At 31.9% G+C, this 13,794-nt stretch overlaps 1 protein-coding gene across 3 annotated transcripts in view; it reads left to right on the plus strand.

Moving 5' to 3' along the window:
- Positions 1-3,004: 3,004 nt before the first annotated feature.
- LOC100166228 (tyrosine-protein phosphatase Lar) overlaps positions 3,005-13,794 on the plus strand; it is a 29,809-nt gene continuing 19,019 nt past the window's right edge. For 2 of the 3 annotated variants that reach the window (XM_016802577.2, XM_003242929.4), the window contains exons 1-6: positions 3,005-5,206; positions 7,634-7,734; positions 8,294-8,489; positions 9,495-9,628; positions 10,118-10,268; positions 11,851-12,150. In XM_016802577.2, coding sequence (XP_016658066.2) covers positions 5,068-5,206; positions 7,634-7,734; positions 8,294-8,489; positions 9,495-9,628; positions 10,118-10,268; positions 11,851-12,150 — 1,021 coding nt within the window. In that variant the 5' untranslated portion in view covers positions 3,005-5,067. The remainder of the gene's footprint in view (positions 5,207-7,633; positions 7,735-8,293; positions 8,490-9,494; positions 9,629-10,117; positions 10,269-11,850; positions 12,151-13,794) is intronic. The other variant, XM_016802578.2, reaches the window with a different exon arrangement.

A 13,794-nucleotide genomic window follows, 5' to 3' on the forward strand; every position in this document is an offset into this window, starting at 1 on the left:
AAAAAATTATATAATTCTAGAGCAGCATAGATCAAAAATTTTGAAAAAAAAAAAATTTGAAAAAAGTGAATACTTTTTGAGATAATGAGTGTTTTACGCTTAATCAATCACCCTGTATACTATTTCCTACTTTAACGTGGAGATGATTAACTCAATCAAACTCACAGTAGTGATTAAGCATAGCACACGACTATAATACTAATAATATACCTATTATTTTTCTTCCTTCTGCCGTTTAGTACCTGTATAGTATATATAAATATATATATAGTGGTTTTTGTTTTGATGTGTATATATGCTGCACAATGTTTTTTTTTTTTTTTGAAGTGTGGTTTTTTCACATTTTAAAAGTTTTACACGCCAATTGAAAGATGTTAGTTGAATTTTTCTTATTGTTGCAGAATACTTAGTTACGTTAAACACTTTTTTTTATTGTTTTTTGTTTTGTTTTTAATTGACCTGTTATTTTAATCAGGTATCTTAAACCAACAATTAATGGGAGGGTAAATTGATTCGATTTTTAATATTTTATAATATTGTTACTATGTAAGCGTTTAACATTATGTTATATTAATAATATAACATAACAGTATTGACAACAAAACTACTTTTTTTTAGGAAAAAAAAATAGTTGTTTTATAATCACCATATACCGCGATAATGATTAAAATAGTTAGGTAACTAAAAGAATCATATCGAAACACAACAAATAATTTACATATTATCCGAATATCATAAAAACTTGGTAAAATAATTTATTATATATATTTTTTGAAAAAAATAAAAACTTCTAACCAAACACTCGAGATCGTATTTAAATTTTAATTAAACTTTTTAATCCAAACCTAAAATAATTATAAGATTCTGATGAAAAAAAAATATTTACGTTTTATCGTCGCTGTTTTAAACCCAATATTATCGATTCTTATTATATTCTGTATACGCTATCCTGTTATTGCTTTTTGGGGCGGTACGATGATTATAAATTAAACATACATAATATTATAATATTTACGTATACATGCACTATACAAGCTAGTGAGGTTTAGGTTTTACGTGTATAATGTTATACAGTGTTCAATCGGGCAAATAATTAACACCACACGGTGTAATAATATCTTTATGAAACATTTAGCTTTTATGACGAGAATGTCGCCGCAAACAGGCAAACAGCACGGTAAATATAGTGTTGCACATAATATTATTATTATCATTAACTCTACCGTGCCCCATAATATTCGTTGTACAGATGACAACCCATTAGCTAATTACATTCTGACGTGTCTCGACGTATAATACGTCGTAATAATATAATGTATGCCGGAAAAAATAATGTATTATCATAAAGGAAGGGTTTATCAAATGAATATAAATCAAGGCTTTTATTATTATTTTCATTTCGTATACATTCGTTTGTACCTACGCGTATGCCACCAATCGAATATATTATAATAATAATAATAGTATTGCCATCAGCAATTGACTGTTTTTTTTTTCATTTCAAACGGACGTCCCCTGCCGTCGTCCACTCACTCACCCAATCGTACCTGCGTGCCTCACCGTAGCAGCCATCGTTACACTAAAACTCACGGACCAGAACCTATTGATTTAGTTAATTCAATTACCGTCATCGTCATAATCATCGTCGTCGTAGTCGTCGTTGTTGGGTGGTGCAGACGTGCAGTGTAGTTATGCGAGAAAAATATAGTTTTAATTTTTCATTCAATCCCCGTGCTGTCGTCGTTTCACTTCCAACGCTTATATATATATATATATATATATATATATATAGGTACCTACGCATATACATCCAACAGTATATGTCCCAGAACATTGTAAACTCACTTTTAATCACGGTGAATTTCTATTCAAATAGGATTTTTTTTTATATCTTGTTTAATGTGTGCACACTTTAAAAAATTTAAAAAATCACCCATTTGCGAAAATCAAACATTGTCTAATATAAATAATCCAGTTAAAATCGATTATTACATTTTCTAAATACCTACTGCTTGTCGCAGTTCATTTATCAATAATATTTTTATGAAAAGATCGAATATTAAAAATAAACATTTTTTTCTGCAGATCTGAGTTCATACAAATAAGTTAAAAAATAAAACTAATTATTCATTTCCCATTTCAGGTAAATATAGTATATATGTATACTTTTTTTGACGCGTGAATTTTCCTCTTTTCCTGCCACCATATAATATATATACAGTAGTTTCGGCATTGTGTGCTGCACACACGGCGGACAATGACGCCACTGAGGCATGGTTAGCCCCCCCCCCCACCCACTCACCACGCTCGTTGCCGCCCGTTTTCCAAAAACCGTTTTCCGTAATTAACCGAAATTACATGCATATGTCGATGATGTTTTCTCCCGTTCGTCCCCTTGCGGTCGGCGCCTTGTACGTGGTTATCATACAATGGCAACGCGCAGACAATAAAACCATATACCTATATATACGTATTATACGTATATGTTGTACGTGCTCGCGTTTTTCCCTAGATTACGAGTGCCGTGGTGAACGTGTGCGCTCATCGATTCGAAAAATATTAACATTAAAAATATATAACATAAAATCGAATTCGTGTGTTGTGTACGTGTATATATAATATATATATTATATTGTTACACCATGCCGCTGCAACAGCAGCTCGGCACTTCCCGAACGCCCCCTCCCCTTCCCCTCAAATACTTCCTGTGTAGACGTGAAAAATAAGAAACGTAGAATACACTGCGTCGAAAATTAAAGAAAGAAAAAACCTTTAGCACGGGGATCTGGTATTGTATGACGTCTTGAATAAAACTTACGTAATCTTCGGAATAGGATTTCTATGTTTATGTAGGTATTCTACATAATATTATATGGGTTTAAAAGCATTGAAACCCATATGTTCTGACCCCGATGTATACTATATATTATATTTAATACATTATAATAATGTTATTAAATAATGATATTTTTTTTTTACTTTTTTTGAAATTAGTTCCCACTTGATCACTGAAATCGATAAGATGTATTTCTAAGATATTAAATTATAATTTTTATTGGGTACGAAATTGTGTTGAATCCCGTAAACACGCTTATAAATAAATTATACAACGTGCATATAGGGTACGTACCAGCTACTGTATAATAATAAACGATCCAAGATTTCATTTTAGATTAATATTTCTTCGGTCGCACCCCCGAAAAATGCACGTCAATAATATAAAACGTTTTTTAAATTAATAAGTTTGGTACTATACATACATTATGTTTATCGAATTATCAAAGTTTATAAGCATAACGTAAAATGATGGCAACCCCTTTATGCATATCTGATTTCAAAACTTAAGAGCACACACACTATTCATACCATCGGCTGTGTCTTGGTGGAGTATTTTATTTTCCACTCGGCTGTATAATATATATACCTACCTAAAGCGTATATTTCTCTTAATAATTATAATGTTCTACGGTAATTTCCTCGTTTAATACGGATGAGATTCTACGCGTTACTCTTCCGTCCACCGCTTAAAAATCGTAAATTTCCGCCGAAAACCTATACGGCGTATGACGCACGAAAAACTTATTCATATACAATTGAGCTATCGTATTGTATTTTATGATCATAATTGTTATTTGCCTTTCTATTATGATTTTGTTCGACGTATAATTATAATTTATATTTACTTCCTACGCGAATGCATCTCTGATAATATATCGGACATGTATTCTAAAAACTAAACAAAGATCTCGTGTAGCGGCTGTAACTGTATGTATATTGTTATTTTTTAATAATATTCTAAGGCCGACGGACAAAGGGCGCAAATTACTGTTTATCGTGATATCGAATTAAACTCGAAGCTTTTCAACCGACCGCGTTAGCACGATTTAATAACTTGTTTTACACGCATTTTCTCGACGAAGGCATTCAATTTAATCACCTTCAAGAATACTGCTGCTGTACACCTATATTATATATTTTTCACAGCGCCAAAAAAAAAATAATAACAGTTGAAGTGAGGAGATGTTGGTGATGGTGGCCGTGGTGGTGGTTGCGGCTACCGTAATATACAGTATACGGGGCCGCGTATAGCTTATATAATATATATAGCGACTAACGTTTTTATCCTCTGCGTGACCTACATTTTAGAAAAAATAATATCACACAAGTCGGCTTATTATTATTATTAAACGTATAATGAAAAGTTAAATTTTATGTATATTAAAATAATAATAACAACGTTTAGTCCGCCGCCGGGTCGCAGCTTTCGACCACGAAAAGTAGCTGCAGTAGCTGTTGTTGCTGGGCTGCAGCGGCGGTGGTGGTGCTGTCTGACTGGTTCCAGGGGTAGTGCGGTTATACATTGTGTTATTATTATTACTATTTTTATTATATTCCTAGACACCTACCCACCACACCCGTGTAAAGCTAACCTCGCGATTACGTAATGCATTTTTTTTAGCTCATTGTCTACAAAATCGCTGTTGTTATAATTACACCATTGTGTAAACGCTGTAAACATGGTATAAAATTAAAACTGTATATTAATTAAACGCGACGTGCGTACATTATATACTTATATACACATACATACAATATAATATATAGGTGTGTGTGTGTGTACAGTGTACCGGTGTTTGTATACAGGTGTCATGTATTATATTATATGATATTAGTTTGTATATAGATGACAAAACGGTGGTCGCGCGCAGGATACGCCGAGACTGGCGACAGGAAAAAAAAAGATAATAATAATAACACAGGCGTCAAATTATATCAACTAGGTACCTACAGAAATGAAAAACTTCTGTTTCATTAGTGTAAAAGCTTTTGAAGAACGGCACTGCAGCGTATATATACATGTATATTATATGTATATTATATACATATATACGCACGTATATACATAATAGTTATAGATATCCCATCATCGTAGACGTCCGGTTTTTATCGGGCTATTGAATACACTTATATTTTGAAAACGCTTTTCTATGATATGTGTATACACCGAAAGAGTTATACTGGACGGTTGGTCCGTATTTCACCTTTCTTATAGGACACACAATTCATATGTACATTATTTATATATGCGTGTGGCGTGTTCCTGCGTGTATATGTATATTAGGTATGTACTGTTTTAACTCGCTCACTCTTATATTTCTGTTTTTTTTTCTTCTAGCGGGCCTATCTGCTTTTGGTGAAGGTGCAAGTAAGTTAGATTTAATTTTTAACCAACCTTGTCGTTTATTATTCAATATATCATATTATGTACACTTACCTATGACATATATAATATGATTGCCTATGCCTTTTTAACTGCGAAATTAATTTTCTCGTTTTAGATGTGCTTATATATATATAACGCATCACACTTTTATGCTAACATTAATCGATTTATAAAAATTAGCTGCGAATATTTATAAGTATATTATTTAACAAACTAAAATTAATAATTATTATATTCCCTATATTTCCGAATGACATCAAACTTGGTTTAACAATGCTTAAATAATAATTCAATTTTCCTTGAAATTTCTAGAATTGATTAATTTCCTTTTACGGATATATAATTCCGTGAGTGGATAAAAGTTTTGTTCTCATTTCCAAAAATGATATGCATACCCATAATTTATTCTGATTATGTGCATATATATGAATATCATTTTTCGAATTAAAACTTAAATTAAATCTATAGGTAATAGGTGCTGTATAAAATAATAAACATTCAATTACTCACATATTTGAAGTTTTTTTCTCTAACTGAACCTTCCATTGTTAATTTTATACAAACTTCATTGTGCGAATAATCAAAATATTTATTTTTTTCATTTACTGCTATGAAATTTTTAATATAAAACAATTTACTTTTCATATTTTTTAATTTTTATTGTATTTTAATGCCTAAAAAATACATCATTGTAATTCGTCCAGAATCTAAAATTAAAATTATTATTAAAATAATATTAAAATAGTTTTGGTTGAAAACATATTATTATAATTGTTATACTTTGAACTGTAATGTAGTAAAAAAATAAAACATACACTATTTCATTGCAAAATTTTTTTGATAAAACACTGATATTAGTATAAAAGCGTAATCTTACTATACCGATGATCAATTTATTATTAACATTAATGTAGGTGTTTTTCCGTGCACAGTATATAATAATAAATAACAAAACTAATAACAAATAATATTTATTTTACGATGCGTAATCAAATAGTTTTGAATAATTTAATCCCCTACAAAATATTTTATATTAAAAAAAAAATATTATTATTATATCACCAGCTTACTTATACGCATATTATTAAATTATATGCACTTCCTATCTAAATTTATATCTTATAAAATTCTATATTTATCAAATTTAATTAGCTTCTGATTATGGCAGAATTATTTTATAAAACCGAACGATAAGTAATAATTAATAATATACATAATATTATAACATTAAAAATATATTTACTAAATATTGCACTAATAAAATAGAAATAAATTATATTTTTTCAGGCTCTACCTACTTATAATGTGAATTATAATTAAAGTATAATTTCTTTTATTTTTATTAATTTATTAGTAATTAGCGATACAAATTCAAAAAAGCTTCTTGGTAATTACAAATTTAAAAACTTTATACTTTCAATGTGTATCTAAATTGAAATAAACGTTTTTACTAATTTTTTGTTTAAACTGTTACTATCACACTTTGAAATCGTTTTAATCTAAACTTTTTCTTTGTAGTGGAAAAAAGCAATTTACTTTAGTTTGGAAACTAGTCATTATATACCCCAAATACTTACAGCTAGCTCACTATTTGATCCAATCGAGAGAATTAAATATATTTTTGGAAGGAGAAGATATTTATAAGGCGATAATTTAATTGTTTTAATTTTTATATTTCAAAGTTACACTTATTGATATTGTATATAATTATTATAATTTATATTATCAGAGTTGCTTTATTATGAAAATGTTTCACTACTATCCAGACAATATAGTATTGAATAATAAACCGTGTACTCGTAATATTTACAATATTATTTGTTAACTAATTGTTCTTTAACTTGCGTTATTACTTATTACTACTTATTACCTGATTACGGGAAATATACATGGTGTATCACCGTTGGAACTTTTGTACTGCGGGTTATTGTTATTTACATAGGTTGAGATTATTTACTCAACTTTACGTGACTCAAAAAAATCGTATAATTTATAAAATATAAATTATTTGAATTTTCACCATGTCTCAAATTGAAAATAAACGGACTATAATGGAAAAATCATTTTCTTATGCTAGCTCTATAATGTTTTTTATAATAAACCAAAGCCTTTTGTCGCCATACCCCGCGAAAGGTACGGAAACTCAACTAAAATTATATATGGCGTGTAACAAAGAACTGACAAATGTTATTTACTAACTATGTAATAACTTTTATTCCGATCAATATTTTTTGACTTTTTGTATGAGTAATTATAATGATAGTCAATAATATTTTTAAAGTTTTGATGTAAAAAATTATTTCTTAATTTGTTGATTATTTCAAGAAAAAATTCAAACACTTCTGTGATACACCATAGTATTATGTAATATTACGTTTTAGACATCACGGACATTTTGTTTAATTTTAGAACCTGGATCTGCTCCACGGAATATTCAAGTACGTTTGCTTAGCTCAAGCACGATGGTCATACAATGGGAAGAACCCGAGACGCCAAATGGTCAAGTGATTGTGAGCACAATAATAATTGTATTTTAGCTACCTAATAATGTTCAATTCATATATAATATGTTGCACGGACGACAGTAAAATTTCAACTCGTTTATGTAAATATCTATAACTTGCTTATACGCACAGAATTTGAGTACTTGTGAATAATTTGTTACCCTTAATACACCATTCTATACCTAATCACACAACTGAAACAATTTTTTTTCAGAAAAATTGTATTCTATTTTGTAGGAAAATCGTTCCACCAATTTGCAAATATTACGTTTATCTTTATCTAAACAATAGGTATCTACAGGCTCCCAAAAATTTGAGAATCATTAAGTTTGAAATGTTTTATTTCCAAACACTATTTTTTACTAGGTACGCGTATCTAAAATATTTAAAATGTAAACATTAGCTTAGAAGAAAAATGCGGTTTACATTGTTAATGACTGGCTAAAAGTATAACATTTTCTCAAACGAGTTTCTCCCAGACAGAAAATCTAATAATTATCTATATAGCTTCAAATAGGCAGTCCTATATTATATTATAACTCAATTATTGTCGATTTGTCTTCAGCGGTATAAGGTGTACTACACTGTGAACCCGGACCAGCAACTGTCGTCGTGGAATACTATGGTAGTTGACAACAATCAGCTGACCACCATCAACGAACTAACACCTCTATCCGTTTACACCATACGAGTTCAAGCGTTCACTAGCGTCGGACCCGGCCCTTTATCTTCGCCGGTTCAGGTTAAAATGCAACAAGGAGGTAAATACAAACGCGGGTTTTTGCGTGTCTTAGTGGTTGATTTTTTAGTGGTTTTTGGTTATTTGTGAATAAGACTGTCTGACTATCATATAGAGTTTTTTTTACCTATTTATGGAGAGGAGGAGTCTCTAGAAGAATTTAAATGACCCCAAATTCCGAAACACGATTAGATTTTTTCAAATTTTAATTGAAGTCTCACGGATATTTTTGTTACATATAAACATAAAAAACATTAGCGCAGATAGGCTATTACTTACTTAGAGATACAAACATACCCACTATGAAAATAAAATAGAAGAATGTTGTATAAGACATCTTATATGCTTTTTTGAATTATTAATTTAACATAAAGTTACTGTCCGTATGAAAAATAAATCAAACACCTTTGCTGTCAAAATGATTAAATGAAATGTAGAATTTTCGTGATTATCTTCGTGATATATATCAACAATGTAGCTAAATTACCTATTCAAGACGCCGTGTGATCGTAATTTTATTACGTATATCGTAATAAAATCGTATACAATACGTATATCGTACAATATTGAAAAAAAATGTTTAGTGTCAACGCAGGAAACCCAAAGAGGGAATAGTGTCAAAAACGTACATTCGAGTATATAGGTACCCGAGATAGTTTTTAATGGGATTAAGTACTAACATTTTTTGTATATTTGAAAAAGAATTTATACATCTATGTGTAAGTACTATTTATACCTACTGTATATGCACAAAAATATGTGTGTTTTAAAAATATTATATTGATGTATTTTTCAATATAACGTCAACTCTCTAATGTTTTAAGTATATTTATACTATTTGGTAATATATCATAATATTATCGTGAATTTGAGAATTCTAAAACTTCTTTATACCAGCTACTGCATATTTTTCCGTCTTTTTTTTTTTTACTATTACCGTGTTTCTCCAAATCTCGTTGTTTCGTTCTTCTCACCACCGCTGTTTGAATTTCCGTTTTCACTCATTAATATAAAAATACCATTTTAGTGCCCAGTCAACCAAGAGACCTGCGAGTGAACGAAATCGGTGAAACGTCTATTGGACTCCAATGGGCTAAACCCAATCAAGTCGGCGAACAAATTCTCAGCTATGAACTCTACTGGAACGATACATACGCCAAGGTTGATACAACAATAATAACATATATATTTATTTATTCTAGATACAACTTTTTAATTAACTCCCTCAATAACTTTTTTAATTACAATTAAATTCATGATTTCAACCATTTGTTGTTTGCGATATTTTATAATAGCTAAACATATTTTAACAACAGACATCGAAATACCTACCGTTTACGATTTTAAATTTGATTATCAAACAGCTAACAATAGTCGTTGATCTATACAGTTTCCGCAATCAGACGTTGTCCTTCGACTTCAAACGCTAATTTTTCAAATCATAAAACTGATTTTAATTCAACTACATTCTGTAGTTTCTAACTTGATTAATCGTTAATATAATTTTGTATACATTTGTAATTTGTATTTATATTAACAAAAATACGATAATATCGTGCCTTGAAATCTAAACGTAATGTAAGCAATAACATAACGTTTCGGAACAGGACAAAATAAAAATTGTAACGGCCTCTTCTATACTTGCTGCAGGAAAAGCATCATCGGCGCATACCGGTATCGGAGAACTACTCGTTGACCGGACTATATCCGAACACGCTATACTACGTGTGGCTGGCGGCAAAATCGCAACGCGGCGAAGGAGCACCGACGCCGCCGATCCAGGTCCGGACCAAACAATACGGTAAGTGAGTGGCGTGTCGCCGACGTAAACACGCGTCTCAGAGTCTTCTACTCGGCCGGCTATTATACGCGTATATCGTGTGGAAAGCATTCCAGGTAGGAGGAGACGCGACCGGCATCATAATAATAATAATTTAATATAGAGTGCACACCACGACGCACCGGAAGAAAGCGACACATGCACGAGTGTTTGTTTACCGATCGCGCCGAGCTGCTCCCCGGCTGAACACTGGGAGGACGTGTGTGAGGTGTGAGGACGCAAAATTAAATTACCCATATTTAATGAATAAAATTGTATAAACAATATAGTATGCGGGATGATTTTTTTTTTTTTTTTTGGACACTCGACTTTACAGTCAAACCTCTCGGCATTAAGCAACAATGACGTGTTTATGACGATAAGCGACGGGTGAAGGGAGCCTTATATTTTTATTTTTGTACATTTACGATTGCAGAAAGACCCGCGGGCAAAGTGAATAGGTCAATTTAATTTAATTTTCGCTGAACAAGCACTCGAGGTTTTTATAAGACTATAATATGATGGGTCAATTTAAACTCTATATAAATGTGTATAAACAATAAACTATATATTTGGTGTGCTACTATAGGTTATAGGTTAGCTACGATACGTTTTACATTTAAATACGCATCGATATCTTCAGAAAAAACATTCTGCTGTACTTCACAAAACTTTCAGTATACCATTACGATATATGTAATAATAATGTGGAGAGTATCTAAGTCTTTAGCGTTGTACAGGGTGTATTTGGGACGTACGACGTACGTATAAGAATTTCATTTCAGTGCAGCATTTTCAAATCCTCTCTGTACACCCCATAGTACAAAATAAATAAATTTTGAGTGCTAGGTATACAATAATAACAAGTGTCTTATAAAAAAAAAAAAAATTCGCATATTATAATACACCTATACACTTGGATATATAATACAAGGACGCGATTTTATACATATATTTTTTATATCAACATTATATACAAGTATATGTTGTATTCGTTTATGCGAGATGGTGAGGGGCGTGTTTGCAGTATTTTATAATAATAATATAATTTAATGCCTGATACGCGTGTGTGTACACAGAGTCGGACGCAGCTCGGTGTTTTAATGACGTTAGAATATGCACTAGCACACATACTTCGATATTATATATATATAGATTTGTTATACACGTTGGTTTTTATATATATATAAATCGTAATGTTACTTTTGTTTGAATCGGAGCGTAGTACCACCTACCTACCATCCCGTACGGGTTTTATCCGCGCGCGCCATCCAACACAAAAAACAAAAACAAAAATACAATTGATCGTGTACTCAACAACGACGAGGGGATTTACATCGATGATGTTTGTCGTCTTTTATTATTATTTTGTTTTGTTTTCACCCTATACCTACGAATATAATACGGTCTCGTGGTGGTAATATTATTTTTCGTTTTCGTCTTTATTATTATTATTTGTATTTTTTTTTCTTTTGATTTTTGTTTTGTTATTTCTTCACCACGACTTTTTGTGTGTTTTTCCCCCGATCCCGCGGTGTACTGCTACTGCTTCACACCGTCACAGTGCCCGAAGCGCCACCGCAGAATGTGACCGCCGAGGCCGTTAGCCCCACGTCGATCCAGGTCCAGTGGCAGCCTCCGATGTCCGACCGGAGCAACGGCCAGATAATCTACTACAAGGTGATGGCCGCGGAGAGCGGTATGTCTGACTCGGAAGCCGATTCGTTCCGGGTGGAGAACGTCACTGCGTACACGCTGGAAGGCCTGAGACGGTGGACCGAGTACAAGATTTGGGTGCTGGCGGGCACGTCCGTCGGCGACGGTCCGTCCTCTTTCCCGTTAACGGTTCGCACCCGCGAAGACGGTAAGCATATTCTCACACCAAACACGCAACAGTCGCTATATAACCTCCATTTGTACACACACGCCCACACACACACATACACACAAATAATACGATGACAATCGTGACACACACACAAATACAAGTTAACGAGGCCAAATTATAAATTTATGACTTAATAAAATATAATATTAAGCATATTATTTCTGCTCAGGGGGACCAATATATCACACGTTATTATTCTCGCTGCAATAATATTATTATATGATACCTACATATTTTGTTTCGTCTTCGCCATGCGTTTAGGTGTAGGGATGTCGTGCTTTTTCTTCTTCTTCTTCTTCGCCAATGGTATATTATTTTAGCAATGTTTTACCCCGCAGTGCTATGTTTAAAAAAATGTCCTTCCGAAAAAAACGCGAAATTGCACTCGCAAACACTGCTTCTATAATTTATTTATCAGCAGTCGTATAGTAAAAAAAATGAAATAATTTTTGTAAAATATTTGTTCATAATTTCAAATCGTTATTTTATATGATCGATTTAGTGATGGCCTTTTTTCACATAAAATATCCAAAGTAATATACATGAAAAGAAAAACTTAAATGATTCCGACAATTAGACACTCGTCTGAGAAGGAGTCTTAATCAAACAATGACAACAAATAATTTTAAAAACATTGAAATACAAAGATTTGATTTTCAAAAGATTTTTTTTTTTACCAACGATGAAAAATGTAAAAAAAATAAATTTGAAACATTTTTTTTTCACCTATAACATTACAGTTGTCACTCATAAAATGTACCCCATCCCCCCCCTACTTCGTTGAACATGGCGCTGCTATTATACCACTCATATCGCATATTTTAGCGATTACTGTTAATTTGCATATATAATATTTAATGTGTATTTGCCGATGTATTATTGTATTAAATTACGACAATCATGGTGGTGACGGCCGCGGATATGGATACGGATTAATATAGTACGGGTGGTTATTTATCTCTTCATTTTACGCGTTGAGTTTTTTCTTCTCACTCTTTCTTTCGCACCACACTATATCCGTGTAATCGCTGTTCTTTTTTTTTTTTTTTAATTTTTTGGGCGCACGGTGATACAACACAATAGGTATATATATAATTATTAATATACGAGCACAGTAGAGTATTATAAATAAAATTATTTTTTGTTTTTAAAACAACGCACCGTTACACCACTATGTTCTGGCCCATGACAATCATATTGTATCGTGATCACCCTGCACTATGCACTCTGTTGATCGATTTCTCATTATTACGTTATCATATTTGTTGTTCGCGCGCAATCGTCGATAAAGAAAATCGGACGAAGTACATAGAAGCGCAATCTCTAAGCAATACCTAATATACTTTTGTCGTATATAGCTCGACCATTGTTATACGTGTCTTACACAATAATATCGCCTTGACTTAACTTCAGGACTAATGCGCTAGAAATAAAAGCTACACGCACTAGCTATAGATTATATATAGAAATGAAAATACCTCGACCTGCTAGTAACGGCGAATATGATTTGGGTCCTCGCTGCTTAAGGGGATTCGATACCGTGATTTTCTGTTTTTGTCCAACACACGCGTGACATAGTATTTTAGACGTGTTTTTTGCCAAACATACCAATTGATCTAA

This window comes from Acyrthosiphon pisum, chromosome A2 (genome assembly GCF_005508785.2).
Source record: "Acyrthosiphon pisum isolate AL4f chromosome A2, pea_aphid_22Mar2018_4r6ur, whole genome shotgun sequence".
In the NCBI taxonomy this organism is placed as follows: domain Eukaryota; kingdom Metazoa; phylum Arthropoda; class Insecta; order Hemiptera; family Aphididae; genus Acyrthosiphon; species Acyrthosiphon pisum.